This window comes from Eurosta solidaginis, chromosome 3 (assembly GCF_040869045.1).
Source record: "Eurosta solidaginis isolate ZX-2024a chromosome 3, ASM4086904v1, whole genome shotgun sequence".
Classification (NCBI taxonomy): Eukaryota; Metazoa; Arthropoda; class Insecta; order Diptera; family Tephritidae; genus Eurosta; species Eurosta solidaginis.
This window is the reverse complement of record NC_090321.1, coordinates 59,020,547-59,039,682: the sequence shown is the minus strand read 5'-3', so window position 1 is coordinate 59,039,682 and position 19,136 is coordinate 59,020,547. Positions and strand designations below refer to the sequence as shown.

Below are 19,136 nucleotides of genomic sequence, written 5' to 3'. Positions count from 1 at the left end.
TGTTGCAGTAAAAAATATTTGGCGGTTATTCTGTTTTATATTTTTACCGATATCTACAAAACTGGGTCTCGTGTATCAAAAAAATTTTACATAGCTAACAGCTGCATATATCTCCATATTTTGTTAAAATTTCGATATAATCGGTACAGCAGTGTTGAAATAAATGTATATTTAACATTGCGACCTCAATTTATGTATATTTTGCTCGATATGACTATATCTTTTTGAAGCATTATGTAAGACGAGTAACGGCGATGCACTATAGCTCCAATTTACCCCTCAATGTTCCTAAGAAAAAGATATTTACGTGATACCATGTTTCAAAAACAAAATTTGGCGGATTTCCCCATATGTCAGCGCGTAGATTAACTATTGTGGATTTATTGTAGACTGAAATGTTAAAATGTAATTATGCCAGATAATGTTGAAGAAATTCAGCTCTACTATAATATTTGAAAGCTTACGCTTGAAATATAAGTGCAGCAGGATGGTATGCAAAGAAAGTTCTCAATTGTATTTGCAGCAGATGTATTGCCTGATTTCAGAACTACTTGCTCCGCTGAAAATTTAATTTCCGGCGTTTCATATTTAATTGTAGTTATTAGTTATGTATAGCAGTTTCTTATCGCATCATACATTGCATCATACTTAAATAAATGATTCCTTCAGTGTTTTTTTATAAATACTAACAAAAACCAACTTTCGTATTCCGCGAATTCTAATTTAATATACTATATATTAAACTTCTTGTATCGTAAAAACAAATTAATCATTCAAAGTGATTTACCAGGCTTAAAACATTCCTGACCTAACACAGATACATATACACATGGAAAATTTGTTTGCATAAATTACTTGCTGCCATAAAAACTATCAGTGAAAGAGTACCAAATAATTAGATGGTCAGACATGCCCCAGCATTTTTTTATACTTATTGTTTTTATAAAATAGGTGATGGGAATTTCTTTTCATGTTAACACTTTTACCGAAAACATTAAACAAAAGATCAACTTAGATCAATAGTGTTATGTGCATAGCAACAAATTTTGTGCGCCAATAGATAGATGATTAATTTTGTCTGCAAGCTGCACAGTGGGATGTTTTGATTGTTGGTTCAATGTGTATGTCCACAAAGCAGCTGTCAAGGGCCAATTAATGGTGACTTATAACCATAAAACCATAACCAGATAAAACATCTGATCGAAACTACCTTATGGAAATTAATGTAATCGATTAATGGTGTCATACCATAACGCTAACGCCATAACCATACCACAGCCAACCAATTGGTTTTTGGTTTCTCGCCATATCCATAACCTAAAAATATTTGAGTTGGTGAATTTAATAACTTTTTGTAGATTTTATTCAGTGTTTTGGATACGTTATGACTAAGAGACTTATTTTTTGTGGAATGTGTTTGTAATTGTTTGCGTTTTCTTCATTTTTATGAAATTTTCACGATTTTTAGGTTAAGACACCATTAATCCATCACATTGGAGATAGTTATGGATATGGGTATGGTTACGACTATGGCGTAAGGGTCAAGGAAGTTTAATTGGTCCTTCATTCGTATTTCACTCTACAGTTCTTCATTCAGACATAAATTACTTACCAAACTTCGTCATATACCATACATTATTTGGAGGTTATTAATTCTGAACTCTGTCGTAAACTGCGCTAACGTCGACTAGAGGACCAAACAGAGAGTAAATAAAGGGCACATTACTGATACTTAGCATATACTTGACTTGGCGTAAACTTGGCAACTTAGACACGATGGCATCATAATCAGCTGCTTTCCAGCTGCCATTCTATTGTGAAATATTTGCTACAAAAAGTGGTGGTTTTTAAACGAAATTAATTTTGAGTACTACAATTAATTTATGAGTGTAAAAATTAATAAATAAAATAAAAATAAATGTCAATTTGTATGACAAAATGTCAAAATGAAATAGAAAGAAACAAATGGCATCTCAAAATGTAAACGTCACTTAGAACTTACATAGAAAATCAAAATTCAACAGACTTCTAAGTCAAGTTAAGTGTTGCTAAGTTTTGAGTAATCAGTAACATGCAATGTTCACTTAACAGAACTGTAGGTGGCAATTCTCAAGTCAAGTCAAGTCTATGCTAAGTATGAGTAATGGTCCCTTAAGTCAATCAAAAGTATTCGGAAGATTTTTTGCTGGCAGATTCTGGACAACTGTTGAACGATCAGCTGTTATGTATTTGGCAAAAGTAAATGACCAGTTCACATATTTGGGAACAATTAAAATACTATCTAAATGTTTACTGAACAAAAATTATGTGATTAAGTAGGTGAACCTGCATATTTAAATAAGTGTGTATGAATTGACTGCGTACATGCATGCATATTTTAGTTGCCAGAAGTTTTTATTTTTTAATAAAATTAATCAGCTCTGAAAGAGAAATTCCTGATACCAAATTAATTAATTTATTTATTTTTATTTATTACGGCTTTCCTAAGCCTAACTTATATCTATTTTACATGTTTATAATTGTCCTCTGGACTATGTAATTTAGAATAGTTACATCTATGTCCTACATTGGAGTACTATGGATGGGAGACTTCCAGATCATGCGAACAAAGGGTTGTGCTAGTGTAGTATGTAGGCATTTTACGCATGTTAGTAAAGCGCGAAGGCAACATCTACACGGCGATGCACTGAGTTAATCGAGTGATACGTTTCAGTATATGCTTCGGCAACCTTTTTTGGATGCGTACAAGAGCTTGGAAGTCTTGGCGCTACATAGCAGAATAGGTTCGCTGCACTTCTATCGATGCTATGGAAGCCCGCCTGTCCAGCACTAAATTGGTAGTGTTCTACAGTAATTGTACGATTTTTGTTTAAACTTATTGGAATGACATGATTTAATATCATTCGGATTTAAGACCTTTATAATACAGATTACATTTGTCTGCTTCAGTTTTATAAGCCGGCAGATTAAAATCATTTTTATTACGAGTATTTACAGGGTGCATATCTTTTACATATTTTATATTAGTCCTCAAATACGCAGGCAAAGTTCCTTCTATTATGTTTTTAATAAATTTCATGGTATAATAAAAAAGTTGCTGTCTAATGCTAAGCCAATTAGGAGAGCATAGCATGTCTCTGATAGGTGTGTCATACCGTTTTTTGAGAATGAATCTCATAGCTCGGTTCTGTTGCTTTTGTAGCTTGTAGATCTGACTATCTCGCAAGATGAAAAATATAGTTGGGCAATAAATGGCGACTGAATTACGAAAGCACGGCGTGCATTATTCCATGTCTAACTTAGGTGAATTCCATAAGATACATTTAAGACCATTGTGACCTCTCATTCCAGTGAACAGTGATCCAGACACCGATGAAAATTTAACATGAAAATGAAACAACAAATTAATCCATATATATCACTGACCATTGGAACACGGCGTGAATTTTAAAGCATTACCCGCATTCGAATGGACAGTGAAATCGATCCGAATAAAAATTCAACATGCAAATGCAACAATAAATTGATCCATATGGATCACTGTCCATTGAAACGCAGCGATATTTGCGTTCAAATATAAGCACACTCGAATGTCACTCATACGCCGTGTAGGGCCTTTATCACTATATTAATTAGGAATGTTCATCATCATAATCATTAATTGCGCCAGCTATCCCTGTTTCGCGATATCTGATGCCAATTTGGAGCACCAAGGTAGGTCAATTATTCCTCCACCAGCCTCCCCCAACTCAGTGGAGGTCTCCCTGTTCCCCTGAGTCCAAACTGCGGTGTCGATCAAAATACTTTTTTGGCTGTAGCCAAACCATGACCAAGCCAGCGAAGCCTTTGGGTGCAGTACCGATTATTGAAGGGAAAAATTTAATGGAAAATCTAGTTAAACATTTAATGATTAGGAGTTAAGTAACGCTTCCCTTAATCTAGACAATTAATTTTCTCAAAAACTGAGATCTACTTTAGATATAACGAGATTATCTTCATTTTAGTACTTAATTATTAATCATATAACTGGATTTCCCATATAAATTTTACCCCTTGATAATCGGCAATTATGAACAAATGAGAGATAGTTTTTTGTAAGTCGAGTTCCGTAACTTTACAGTCGAGTACTCTTATTCACTGAGCTAACTCTTACATGTAAATATAGTGAGAAATATTCAATCAAGTATGAAGACAAATTGTTCCTCAAATTAATCAAAGTTTCATACAAAAATAAGAAATTCTTACTTATTACACTTAAATTTTCCTCAATTTAAAGAAAATTTGTATAGAAAATGTTTTTACTCATTTTAGGTAAGTGTTTTTTCTTGTTGTACACTTGCTCGTAAAGATCAGTCTTCGACCTGACAATGTAACCGCGTAGTGAATATCACATGATGCTATCATTTTCCGCACCTTGATTTAAGATTTTAATATTTTTTTATTAACATTTTTGATACAGTCTTATGTGATTTTTCCCCCTGTCCGATGTGGAGGTCACAAAACTTAGTTGCCATTTAAAAATTTCGGGGATTTTATTTTGCTGTGTATATTTATTTAAGATATGGTTGCTGTATATGTGTATGTATATGTCCAAATGCGGCCATATGTACAACAGCGAACTTGAAAATACCAGTGGCAGCTTTAACCCTTTCAGACCCATGTGCAAACTACTTGCGCGATTTTTTAAAATGTTGGTTATATTCCTGTTTGTGTGCTCTAGAAATGGAAATAACTCTTTAAGCAAATTTTATCAATTATATTATTTTTTATTTTTGATAATTGAAAACAATTTCGTGTAACTGAAACTATGAAAACCAATCTCAAAAAATTTTGAAACATGAAAAGTTTTCATGAAATTTTCGAATTTTTTGTTTAGAATTTTCGGAATTTTTTTGAATATGCAGTTTTGTAGCCCAATCAATTTTGGCCCAACAAAGTACAAGTTATAAATCTCCCCAAATTCGCATTGATTCTTGAATTTTTTCCGAAGGGTGCTATAGATTTTGTTCTGAACGCAGGGCGCATAGTTATATTTTTATATTGAAGAAAATCTGAAACACCCTTCGGAAAGAAAATTGTGAAAAAGCAATTTTTTATATCTAAATCGGTCTAACTTAACCAACTACTTTTCCGCTTTGTTTGCAAATTCACTTTGAATATTTGTATGCCCTTGAAGAACGAGTAATAATAGTAATATGTTTGTTGATATATGACTTTCATACTTATGTACTTATGTGCAAGTGTATTTACATAAGTACGTACAACAGAGGATTATTTATTAGGATATTGAATGGGTCCATAGAGTTTGACATGAGAGGTTAAACTCGTACATTTTTGACACATTTTTTAAATCAACTCTGAATTAAAAAAAAAAAATAAAAAACGAAAATCGACCCTGATGATGGCGCAACCAAAGTGTATTTATCAAAGTATCATTGAATTTGACATTTCTCTCATAAAGAACCAGACTCTAGCCCGAGTTAAAGTTGAGATAGTTATAACGCCACTGTCACAAGGCGAATTCAGTACCAGGTGATGTTATCCCAACAATTGATTGCTTCTTCTTGATAATTTTCCATACAAAGCCTTGTACAGCAATATGCGAGTTAATCGAAATCAATGAAAATTTTCTTTTGACTTGACATTCCTCTGCACAGTGAATTGGTTGAATTCGCTTTGCCACCAACTGGTATGGATTCACCTTGCCATTGTCATAACCATATTATTACTTATCCATATAAAATTGGCATCAGTTATTGGTGCCTTAACCTAAAAATCATGAAAATTTCATATAAATTAAAAAAAAAACGCAAAAAATTACAAACATATACCACAAAAAATAAGTCTCTTAATTAAAACGTATCCAAAACAATAAATAAAATCTACAAAAATTTAATAAATTCTCCAACTCAAATATTTTTAGGTTATGGATATGGCGAGAAACCAAAAACCAATTGTTTGGCTATGGTATGGTTATGGCATTAGAGTTATGGTATGGCACCATTAATCCATTACATTGATTTCCATAAGGTTGGTTCGATCAGCTGTTTTATCTGGTTATGGTTAAGTCACCATTAACTGGCCCTTATAGTGTCAAAAGGAAAAAAAAAACTTAACCCTTTAAAGAAAATTCTTTAAAATTTTTAAATTTTAAATTTGTGAAAGACAGCTTTTATTTTTAAATAAAACACCATCATTTGCGAAAAGTACATTCCCAGAACAGTAGGGTACATGTACACTAGAGCGGGTCAAATTGTATGGATAGATTTTTTTCCATCAGGAGTATAGCAAAAACGTAATCTGCAGATGATTCTAAGAAAAATTTGCTGAAGACACCATAGCTCTAAGTCCGATTTCGAGGTCCCGATTTTTGCAAAGTAGATATTTTGCCATATGAATGCAGGGTTTGGCCAAAAAATCTTCATAGCTTCTGATAGAATTATAGGAAAAATGTCATATTGGGCTTACTCTGAAGGTATTTTACGTACATTTCAGAATCTGTATTAATATTGTAACGAATTTACTGAAATTCCGCTTATTTGCAACCTTCTGCTAACGTTCGAATCACTAAACTGTTGAATAAATAACTCCACTTTTCAATAATGCAAAATGGCCTTTAGTAAAGTACTTCACAATAACACTTCTATTGCTCGCCAGATAGCCAGATAGCGTCTTAAATCAAACTGATTGTCGTGCCTCTACTGTTGCTACCTTTTGTACTGTCTGGTTTACTCGTTGCATACATCTAGGCTTTTCTATTCTAGAATTTACTAGTTACTTATCAGCTACAAAATCATCAGCTACAACTACGTTTATAGCTTCTCATATGCGGGTGTATACGTGAGTAATACTTGCACAAATTATTGCCTTCTTTTGTGAGCATCTCAGATAAGATATATGCATGTGTTTGTGCTTCTCTTCTCCGCTGCTCGTATGGACATATGGGTAGACATAATGATTGATTTAATGATGTGCATACAAGTGACTGCTTAGCATCGGCTTAGAGATGATAGTATACCTTAGTGTTGCTAATATTCGTCACAATATCTATAGTGTTTTTGAATTTTAGTAGAGATATCAGGCTTAAATTATGAGAAATTAGCCTAAAATGAACTTTTAACTACTATACATATTATCATTTTTAACAAATTTCTTATGAAAACATTTTTTTCTTTACAGCTAAAATATTTTCAGAGCATTTCCAACAACTTTCATTCTGACAGTTTTTCTTTTTTCGAATTCGTTTTAGTAGAAAAAAATTTAAAACAAAAACCTATATTTATATATATTTTTATAATTTTAATGTAATTTATTTAAAAAATTATTTTTTTACTTAGAATTAACTATTTTAATGCATTTTTTAAAAATAAAAGTAATTTTATGTTATTATTTTTTAAAATCTTTTTTGCTCTCCATTCGTGGTTGTTTTTCAGGACTTTCTGCTGTAACAGCCATAACAAGTTCACGTTTTTTTTTTTCTATAACACGTTTGGAAACAGATGTTAACAACTGTACATTCTCGATGGCTAACCAAAGCAAGCAGGGTATTACGTCTATATACACCAACTAATACACCATCGGAAAATTTGAAATTTGTAGATTAGGTTTTTGCTATACTCCTGATGAAAAAAAATTTGACCCGCTCTAATGTACACTTATATATTTCGCAGCTTATAAGCCCATGTTGTTGTTGCAGCGGTAAAGATACTCCCCAAAATCTTTGTTATCGATGAGTATGGTCCTTTTCCGAACATGGATCCAGTAAGTTCCGGTAACAAGCACAATTAAGGTACAGGCCAGACCATCCCGGTACGATTTAATATGACAACATTGGAAGCTGAAAAGGAGCATAAGGTGTGAAGATTGTGATGCTTGTTACCACACCGATGATAGCAAAGTAGTCATTTTTTTTTTTCAAAACGCCAGCTTGCTAACAAAGACGGAAGCGATGGAAATAAAGGTATGGAGTTGTATTAACAAATTTATCTAATTTATCAGCTATCCGTCAGATCTGAGTATTTACAAACGTGCTCTGTTGTATTCAGAAGCTTTTCCCATTCCAATTGAACCGAGTTCCTCACGTTGGGCACAATTAAGCAAAATACCATATGCGTAGGTTTCCTATTTGAAAACTCAAACAGAAAGGCCTTTCGAAACCAGTTTTCGAAAGGGGAAAATATGAAACATCGAAGTAAGACCTCACATAGACTGAATGTGTCCGTAGTTTATCAGAATTTATTTGACGACCAAAAGATTTTCCTTTCCCAATTAGGCACCAGGACGTATGTTATAGAATAACGCCGTTCTCTTGGCAGATACTAGAAGTTTTGTAGGACCTAGCTTAATTACTGTATATTCAATTTGAACGGGTATTTCATGAACTATGATGAAAAAAACTCAGCTGTTCACATAGCAATCAGTGCTTTGTGATGTCCTACGAAATAGCACTGTAGGATATTTAAATTAAGCTGTAGACCATCTCAGCACCACCCTACTTACTTACTTAATTGGCGCTTAACCGTTTAAACGGTTATGGCCGTCCAACAAGGCGCTCCAGTCGCTCCTTTTCTCTGCCAACCGGCGCCAATTGGTCACACCAAGGGAGTTTAAATCGTTTTCCACCTGGTCCTTCCAACGGAGTGGGGGCCGCCCTCTACCTCTGCTTCCATAGGCGGGTTCCCAGAGAAACACTTTCTTGGCCGCAGCCTCATTTTCCATTCGCATAACATGGCCTAGCCAGCGTGGCCGCTGCCTTTTAATTCGCTGGACTATATTGATTTCTGCGTATAGCTCGTACAGCTCATCATTAAATCTTCTTCGGTACTCGCCATCGCCAACGCGTAGAGGTCCATAAATCTTTCGAAGAACTTTTCTCTCGAACACTCCCAAAGCCGCTTCATCTGCTGTTGTCATGGTCCATGCTCCTGCCCCATATAGCAGGACGGGTACGATAAGTGACTTGTAGAGTATTATTTTCGTTCGCCGAGAGAGGACTTTACTTTTCAATTACCTACCTAGTCCAAAGTAGCATTTATTGGCAAGATTGATTCTTCGCTGGATTTCAGTGCTGATGTTGTTGCTAGTGTTGATGCTGGTTCGTTCCTAAATAAACGAAGTCTTTTACTATTTCGAAATTATGGCTGCCAACAGTAGCGTGGTTGCCACGGCGCATATGCGCTGAATCTTTGCTCGATGACAGCAGGTACTTCGTTTTGTCCTCATTCACCATCAAACCCATCTTTACCGCTTCTTTTTCCAGTTTAGAGTAAGCAGAACTAACAGCGCGGGTGTTTAGGCCGATGATATCAATGTCATCAGCATATGCCAGTAATTGCACGCTTTTATAGAATATTGTTCCAGAGCGGTTAAGTTCTGCAGCTAGTATATCTTTCTCCAGCATCAACGAAATCGCACGATAGGGGGTTACCCTGTCTAAACCTCATTTAGTTTCGAACGGCTCGGAGAGGTCCTTCCTAATTCTGACTGAGCTGATGGTGTTGCTCAACGTCATTTTGCACAGCCGTATACGTTTTGCGGGGAAACGATATTCAGACATAGCGGCATATAAGTAGCTCCTTTTCGTGCTGTCGAAGGCAGCTTTAAAATCGACGAAGAGGTGATGTGTGTCGATTCTTTTTTCACCGGTTTTTTTCCAAGATTTGGCGCATTGTGAAAATCTGGTCGATGGTAGATTTACCAGGTCTGAAGCCGCACTGATAAGGTCCAATCAGCCGATTCGCGGTGGGCTTCAATCTTTCGCACAATACACTTGACAGGACCTTATATGCGATATTAAGAAGGCTGATATAGTTGGTGCAGTTTGCAGTATCCCCCTTCTTGGGGGGCATGGTCGGGCATGCACTCATCCGCCCATATTTTGCGAAGAAGCTGATGCATGCGCCTTACCAACTCCTCGCCGCCGTATTTGAATAGCTCCGCAGGCAATCCATCAGCGCCCGCGGCCTTGTGCTTTTCAATCTGGTTATTGCTATTCTGACTTCGTCATAATCGGGTGGGGGACATTTATTCCATCATCATCGATTGCGGGATCGGGTTCGTTATCCCTGTTCGGTAAATCGCTGTCTCCATTTAGGAGAGCAGAGAGTACTTTCTAGACATCAGTTACAAGGTCGCCGTTTTCGTTCTTATAGGAGTTTGCCCCGGCCTTAAAACTTTCCGTCTGTCGCCGAATTTTTTTGGTTAAAATTTCGGGAGTTATTCCTGGTAGCTAGCAGCTCAATCTCCTCGCACTCACGCCTTTCTGCCTCTGCTTTTTTCTTCCTGAAAAAGCACTACCTACCACAGGGAAAATGCTTAGTAGTATTACAGGTTCTTATCACAAAGTTCAAACCACTCAGTCGGAACAGATTAATAATAAAACTTCCCCTTAATCAGAGCTGTAAAACTGTGCAATCATTTCATTAAATCATCGATTTAAGAATGCTGTTTCTTCATTCATTCATTCCTTGTTAAGGAAAGTGGCTTAAAAGTTAACCCATTCTTCAATCAGTAGCGGAAGAAAAGACTGCACTCCTGAAGTCATTCGAAGAAAGAATGAGTAATTGAATAAAATACAAACATGTTTCAAATTGGCAATTGGCGCCAATTAACCCAACGAAGAACCGACTGGCGCGTTCTTGTTGTTGTAGCAGTGCTTCGCCCCATCCAATAGGTGCGACCGATCACAAATTGTCATCAATGTCCTCTAACGGGTGTCCAAGGAAACTTGCTGTTTCAACAGGGGTGGACCATAATGAAAGGGGTATTAGAGGCGTTGGTTCCACAATACATTTAAAGAGATGGTTGGTGTCATGTGGGGACACATTACAAGCAGGACATATGTTCTGTATGTCGGGGTTGATTCTGGATAGGTAAGAGTTTAACCTGTTACAGTACCCAGATCGAAGTTGAGCTAGAGTGACTCGCGTTTCCCTAGGGAGAGTGCGCTCCTCCTCTGCTAGTGTTGGATATTGTTCTTTGAGTACAGGATTCACCAGGCAATTCCTGGCATAGAGGTCCGACTCCTACTTGTGGAGTTCACTGAGGACATGCTTGTGTTTTTTAGCTTCATACGGCTGTGTTCACAGGTGCCGTATTTCATCATAATGATTAAGGAGTTGACTCCTTAAGCCCCTTGGCGGTGTAGGCTCATCAATCAGATGTTTGTTGGGATTCCCAGGTTTCTGGGTATTCAACAGAAACTGTTTGGCTAGCATTTCATTTCTCTCCCTAATGGGGAGTATTCTCGCCTCATTATGTAGATGGTGTTCTGGGGACATAAGAAGACAACCCGTGGCGGTTATGAGGGCGGTATTTTGGCAGGCCTGTAGCTTTTTCCAATAAATAGTCTTTAGGCTTGGCGACCATATCGGGGACGCGTAGCATGCAATCGGCTGGCCAATTGCTTTGTAAGTGGTAATGAGCGTTTCTTTATATATACCCCAAGTACTGCCAGCAAGAGATTTGAGGATTTTATTGCACACCAAAATGTAGATCCTGGTCGAACGTCACAGCCAAGATTTTGGGGTGTAAGACAGTCGGTAGCGTAGTGGCATTGACGTGGATGTTCAAAATGGTCGACATTTGGGACGTCCAAGTTGTAAATAAGGTCGCCGATGATTTAATCTGTGATAATGTCAGGTTTCGCGAGGCGGAAAAACTGGAGAGATCAGGTAGGTAGCCGTTTATTTTGTTGCAAAGCTCATCGATCTGTGGGCCTGGGCCTGTGGCCATTATTGTGCAGTCATCGGCGTAGAAAACGATAGTGACTCCTTCTGCTGGCGAAGGTAGCTTTGATATGTAGAAGTTAAACAAAAGTGGGGATAGGACACCACCCTGTGGCAGCCTTTGTTTAATTCTTCTTGATTTGGATGTTGCGTTCCTGAATTGCACTGATGCCTGCAGACCAGATAACTTGCGGTCCACCTTTTAAGACTTGGGGGAAGGGTAGACCCATCCAGGTCTTGCAGTAACGTGCCATGGTTGATCGTATCAAAAGATTTTGACAGGTCTAACGCAACGAGTATTGTCCTATGGTGGGGGTTTTGATTTAAACCGCAATTTATCTGGGTGCTAATGGCATTTAGCGCTGTGGTTGTGCTATGTAGTTTAATAAAGCCATGCTGATAATAGGCTAGTTGCAAATTTGCTTTAAAGTAGGGTAATAGTAGTAGAATGGTTTCAAGTGTCTTGGCTACTGGCGATAGGAGAGATATCGGGCGATAAGAATCTCCTGTGTTAGCTGGTTTCCCAGGCTTTAGTAGTGGGACCACCTTGGCAGTCATTTTTCATTTTTCGGGGATGACAAAGGTGGAAAGGGACAGGTTGAAGACATGTGCTAAATATTTGAAACCCTCTTTCCCTATGCCTTTAAGCATCGACATGGCCATGCCGTCTGGGCCCACTGCTTTAGATAGTTTAGAATGACCGATGGCTTCCTCGCTTCCCAAGGCAGTCGGTTCTATGTACCGGACCGACTCGGGATTTTTCCCGACCAAGGACTGTCATTTCAGTGTAACCCATTTAATTTGTTGCGTCCCTCCCAAAAATTGTCATCCTTCCAGCAGCTCCTTGCAGCGGGACTGCTCCATATTCTCTTGCTCCGGGAAGGTATCGAATCCAATCCGGGTCCGTCTGCTGACCCCGGTCCTGAGAAATGGTTTTGCTGCATCTGACGGAAAAGAATCTTTTTAGGACGGTTATACTCTGTTCAGTGTGTCTCGTGTAAGGGATGGTTGCATCGGACAGGTTGTTCTGGGCTTGATCCCAAAACCCGATGTCCACGTAACTTTTATAAATCTTTTGTGGCTCCTTGCTGTTCACGTCCAAGGGCGTCCCGTAGTCTACGCCTTAGCGCCCCTCCCCCCCCCCCCCCCCCCCACTACCTTCCAGCAGCCCAGCTGCTCAGCAAGCCACAACTAGTACCCGCTGCTGCTCGTGCCCGCGGCGCCAACAACTCAAACAGCTGCTACCACTCATAACTACTATCTTCGTAGTAGAGTCGGTAGCAATGCTGAGCATCAGCCCCTGCCCCCGTCTACTCCCCCCTCTTTTCCGGCAGCAATCGTGTAGGTCAGGGAAACAGACTCTTAGTCCCTAACCCCGTTTGCACCGTTTGCCAGCACAGAATATATATGTTTGCGACATTTTCCCAATGCAGCTCCTGCCTGGTCTCCGCGACGGCAACCCCCCGACGGGTTTCATTGCGCCATGTTGCCAGGTCGCAAACCCCAATCTACCGGGTACCCCAATGCTTGCCCAAGGACGCCCAGTCCCAGGGCCACAACAGCAGTTGCGTCCTGGCCTTCCTCAACCCAGGCGTAGTCACCCGTCACTTACTCCCAGAGTGGCGACGTCTCCCCCTATGCACTTCAGAATTCTGCAGTTAAACTGTAATGGACTAACTGGGAAGATCACGGAGATAGTCGATTTCATGAAGCGGCACAACATCCGCGTTGCTGCGATTCAAGAGACTAAACTCACAGCAAGATCTGCACTGCAAACCTGTTCTGGGTATAATGTCCACAGAAAAGATCGCATGAGCGGAAATGGAGGCGGTCTCGCGTTTATCATACACCACTCTGTCCGGCCTATCTGTCCGGTCAGCCGATGCAAACCTAGAAATCATCAACATCTACATCCCTCCTGCCACTTGTTGCCCCAGTGGATACCGCCCTATTATTAGCGCCTTACTCACTGGCAACAATCGCATTATCTTAGGGGACTTTAATGCCCATCACGATATATGGTATTCAAACGTGCGTGCGGACAGTAAGGGTGAGACGTTGGCGGATCAAATAGAAGAAACGACGTTCTGCACAATAAACGGAGACGCCGCCACACGTATGGTAGGCAGCTGTCACAGTTCGCCGGATATCTCAATCGTGAGCGCAGAACTCGTAAACTGCGTCAACTGGCAGCCGATGGTAACATTGGCATCCGACCACCTGCCTATACTTATTTCGTTCGAGCGTACCGTCGACTTCAGCGTTACAGAAAAACGCACTTTCATAAACTTTAAAAAAGAAACCTGAGCATCCAAACAGACATCTGATTGATGAGCCAACACCGCCTACTGGCTTAAGGAGTCATCTCCGTAAGCATTTTGAGGAAATACGGCACCTGAGAACCCAGCCGTATGAAGCATGCGGATGTTATGCTGCTTCATGAAATCGACTATCTCCGCGATCTCCCCAGTTAATCCATTACAGTTTAACTGCAGAATTCTGAAGTGCAGCGGGGGAGACGTCGTCACTCTATAGGTAAGTGACGGGTGACTACTTTTGAGTTGTGGGAAGCCAGGAGGCAATTCCTGTTGTGGCCCTGGGACTGGAGGTCTCTGGGTAAGCATTGGGGTACACAGTGTAGTTGTGTTTGCGTCCGGGCAACATGGCGTAATGAAATCCGTCGGGGGGTTCCCGTCGGGGAGACCAAAACACCTAGGAATGTGGCACCGTCCAAGGCAGGAGCAACATTGGGCGGATGACGCAAACATATATGTATATTCTGTGCTGGCAAACGGTGGAAAAGGTGGTAGGGACTAAGAGTATATTTCCCTGACCAACAGGATTGCTGCCGGAAAAGAGGGGATACTGGGACCCCAGCGGGTTAGGGGATCAGAATATACCCGCGGTAGGTATGCCTGTCGTAAGAGGCGACTAAAATACCAGATTCAAGGGGCTGTGTAGCGCAACCTTTCAGGTTGCCAGCGCAATATATAGCTTCTCCAAACCCAATTGTCAACCTCACCTATCCGCGGCGAATCCTGTTTCACTAACAGACGAGGCTCTGGCGACCCCAAGCTCCTCATGGAACTTGGAGGTAGGGAGGGAGGGAATGGCCTGAAGGTTTAATGTGGCCACATAAATCGTTCCCGAGATGGTCGGGCTAGCACCTTAATGGTGCTATGGTACCGGAGCGTACCGGATTTGTATCCGGCAAAGGACCATCACATCGATAACACTCCCCAAAGCCTTCGGGGAGCAACCTTATCGCTACAACAACAACAACAACAACAGGGGATACTGGAACGTCTTGTTGGACGGACATAATCGTTTAAGCGGCTAAGCGAAAATTAAATAAATAAGTAATACATGGTGGATGAGAATGGATTATTTTATATAAAGATTTATGAATTTCGTGACGCGTTGTTTTCATTTTTTGGCTGAGATGTACTTCATAACAAAAATATACTGTTGTTGTTGTATCAGTATTTTGGAATACAACCGTAGGGCATTCGTAATCCTGAAACGTCACATTTTATTACTGTTGCTGACCGCTCCAGGAAACTGAACTAAACCTTGTATTGAATAAATCATCTATCATCTTAACTTCGGTGACTAGATGCTACAAAGCCATATATTTATTCAGAAAACCTAGGGATTCTTGCAGTAAAGAGGAGTCTAAGTCAGAGCCGAGTTGTAATTGGCAGATGAGATTCCGATGTAAGAGAATATCACCGAGTCCTCATTTGGGCTTGGCATTTTCTTAGCACCGATTTTTTGATTCAAGGGGTTGTGTAGCGCAACCCTCTCAAGGGGTTGCCAGCGCAATATATATATTCTCCAACCCAATTGTCAACCTCACCTACCTGTGGCGAATACTGTTTCATTAACAGCCGAGGCTCTGGCGACCCCGAACTGGTGGGTGGGATGGCGGAAGGCCTAGAAGGTTTCATGTGGTCATACCAAATCGTTCCCGAGGTGGTCGGGCTAGTACATTTATGGTGCTTGTAATCGGAACGTACCGGATGTGCATCCGACAAAGGACCATCAACATCGATAACACTCCCCAAGGCTTTCGGGGAGTGTCCTTATCCCTACAACAACATTACGTTAACGAAAAACCACTGCTAGGTAGTTAAAGAAAACAGCTATCGATGTTCATAGTCGATGTAACGGCAAAATACTACACAAAGATTTAGGATTGTATTGTTCGGTACGCTCGAATGGTATCGCCTTCTGTTAACAACGTACTCACTTAAGGCTTAGAAAGGCACTGATGAATTGACAGTAATTTGGTCTAAACCTCACTGTTGAGGGAACAAAGCTTCCTTCCCCTTCACTTTATCAAATTATTAAAAGTAAAACACAAGTATTTAACAATACAACGCACAAATTGTAATTTTATTACAATTTATAGTTCACTTTACCTTTATCGCAACTATTCAATTTCGATTTTCGGGAGTTTTACATTCTTATGTTGTTTACAGTTTAATTTATCACTACTACTCTCAGTAATAGCTTCAGTGCTACGTAAATTCTTAACATTACCACCAACATTATTATTTGAAATTGTTTGATAAACACTTAAAGCTTGCGTGACCAATGCTGTTACATCACTAGGATTCGATGGTAGTATGAGTGTATTATTAGTTTTCGCTAAATTTCTAAATGCATCAATATATTGCTCCGCTAACGTAAGTGAAGCAGCATTTTTACCATCTAAATCCTGCAATGCCTTTGCAACAGTTTGTAAACCACGAGCACGTGCATCAGCTACAGCCAACATTGCAGCCGCTTCACCACTCGCTTTGTTAATCTGTTCCTGTCGCTCGGCTTCCGAAGCAAGTATACGTGATTTTCTTTTACCTTCAGCTATATTGATTTCCGCTTCACGACTGCCCTCAGATTCTAGAATAGCTGCACGTTTACGTCTTTCAGCTTCTACTTGCATTTGCATAGCTTCGTGAACACGTGTTGGCAAGCGTATATCACGGATTTCGTAACGTAAACATGCAATACCCCACGCCTCGCTCGCCTTGTTGATCGATTCCACTATGCTTATGTTGAGTGATTCACGCTCTCGAAAAATTTTATCCAATGACATTTTGCCCAACTCTGAACGCATAGTGGTTTGCGCAAGTTGAGTTATTGCAAATTCGGGATCCTCCACACCATATGAGGCGCGGTATGGATTAATTATGCGCAAGTACAAAACGCCATCTATGCTAAGTGTTACATTGTCTGAGGTGATTGCACTCTGCTTGGGTACATCAATGGCAATTTCCTTCAAACTTTGGACATATTTTATTTTATCAATAAAAGGTACCAGTATATTTAGGCCGGGTTCCATTATTCTGTGAAAACGTCCCATGCGCTCTACAATCCACGCCTCCTGTTGTGGTACAAACATTACTATTGTATTCATGGGAGTGTAAGTTTTGGCACGGCTCTGTTGCATTAGTTGCCGTCCATTTTTTAACAACAAGGACTGTTGGTATTGTTGTGATAAATGACGTCCAGCGCTGGTTACAATGGTACGCAACATCATCCCAGAACACTTTGATTTTATTACGAAGGGAAAACGACAAGATACTGAAATGTTAAACTGAAAAGCGAAACGTATGTGTAAGTAAATTTAATCGATAGAATAACTGTAAACACTAATTACAGTTCGAATTTTTACCTTTTTTATCAATTATTGTGTTATTGAATTTTGAATGTTTTTCGTGTAATAACTCGTTTACCAAAAGACTTTTGACACTTCTTTTCGATGCCGACTTTCGCATTGTCGCATGGGGGAACGATACAAGGTGGCCGCATCGAACAGCTGATTATAACCTTTTTTTATTTAATTTGATACATCAACTTGCGGCGCAGTACGATTTTGACATTTGTCCATCGAATTTACAAAAACAAAGTACATGGAATTCTTATTTATGTATGTAGGTATGTCATCATGCTGCCACCTTGTATCTTTCCGCCATGGGTTGTCGTTTAAAAGAAATGTCAAACTCATTTCACATGTTGCCTCCCTGCAAAAATTGTTGGTTTACATGTTCCGTTTTCTTCATGTTAGAGTACCCTAACCATACTCCTTTGCAATGCGTTTGCGGCCACCATCAGCCGATCATTGCTCGTTTTATAACGACAGTGATCACGACACGATGACGATCGAACAGAGTTGCCAAAAGAAAAATATTGCATGCAAATAACTAATAATAAAATTTTACTTTGGCAACTCTGTTAAAATGCAACAGCGCACTGGTTTTATGTATACATACTAAAGTATGTATAGAGAAATATTAGTTTCTTTATTCACGCAAATGCTAAATAACATAAGAATATTCGTAGTATAAAATATAAAAGTTGTATTGCCCCTATTCATTTACTTTCATTTTAAATTAAATTCACTTCTGAATTTCACTTCTTCATCACCTAGCTTTTCGGGAGCTGAGCGTTGAACTCGAATCTCCAACATTCATATCAGTGCAAAGGCAGACGCATTGTTTACTATATAGTTTGGCAGCTTAGGTAGAGGTTATGTTGCGAATAGAGTGGAAGGCAGTGGACTAGGCAGCCGAATGTCATATAATGAAGGAATGGTGCTCGGAGTTTTTTCAAAGTTAAAAAAAAAAATGATAAAAGCTTTAATAAAAATAAAACTATTGTTTTAATAACAACAAAAACGCCTTATATATTCTATGTACATAAATTGGTAAGGATTATCTCACTTTAAAATTTGAGTTAAATAATCTAAAATTTTTGTTTGAAACTGAGTCGAGAACTGTGCGTGTGAATGTGCGAATTTTCACCGATCAGCTGTTAGTTGCGCTACTTGGTAAAATTTACAATGGGCAGACGCCTTTAGCTGCTGAGCCATATGAATGTTCCGTTGTTCGCTGTACAATTGGTCTCTAAGAGTTGCCTTTTTGTTTATATTCCTTTTGATCACCATGTAGGCATATACACTCTGTATGTAGTTTATTCCTAATGGTGTGGATATGATTTTTAGGCGCGCTTTTGAAAGCTTAGTAACATTTGTTCGAGTTTTTACAGTATTTGTTTTTAATACTTCCGCTGATACGATGATGAAGAAGTGAAGTTCAGAAACATGTCCTAGTAACCATCGCCGTTTGTAAACTTACAATTTTTCTCTAATGTCAATTACAAAAACCATTGTATAAAGCAATATGAGCAAAGCTCGCTAATTAAATACATATGATTAAATTCACTTCGATAATTCTTTCCGACACAATTCCTCTTTAGTACTTTGGCATATGATCCTCTGTGGGTGCTCATGGAGTACTACAGTAAAAGTACTTTGGAAAGTACTCCCACGTATGTACTCTATGGAATACTCACAAACAAAGCGAGAGTGGGATCACCTACTCCTCTCCTAGGACATCGCAATGT

The 19,136-nt window shown here is 39.2% G+C and overlaps 1 protein-coding gene across 1 annotated transcript; it reads right to left on the bottom strand.

Annotated features, from left to right (window-relative positions):
• Nucleotides 1-16,095: 16,095 nt before the first annotated feature.
• On the bottom strand, nucleotides 16,096-17,577 carry Stoml2 (stomatin like 2). The gene is made up of 2 exons (XM_067771876.1): nucleotides 17,407-17,577; nucleotides 16,096-17,328 (listed from the first exon to the last, which is right to left on the bottom strand). The coding sequence occupies exon 2, from the start codon at nucleotides 17,269-17,271 to the stop codon at nucleotides 16,162-16,164; it is 1,110 nt and encodes a 369-aa protein (XP_067627977.1). The 5' UTR covers nucleotides 17,272-17,328; nucleotides 17,407-17,577; the 3' UTR covers nucleotides 16,096-16,161.
• Between the last annotated feature and the right edge of the window lie 1,559 nt (nucleotides 17,578-19,136).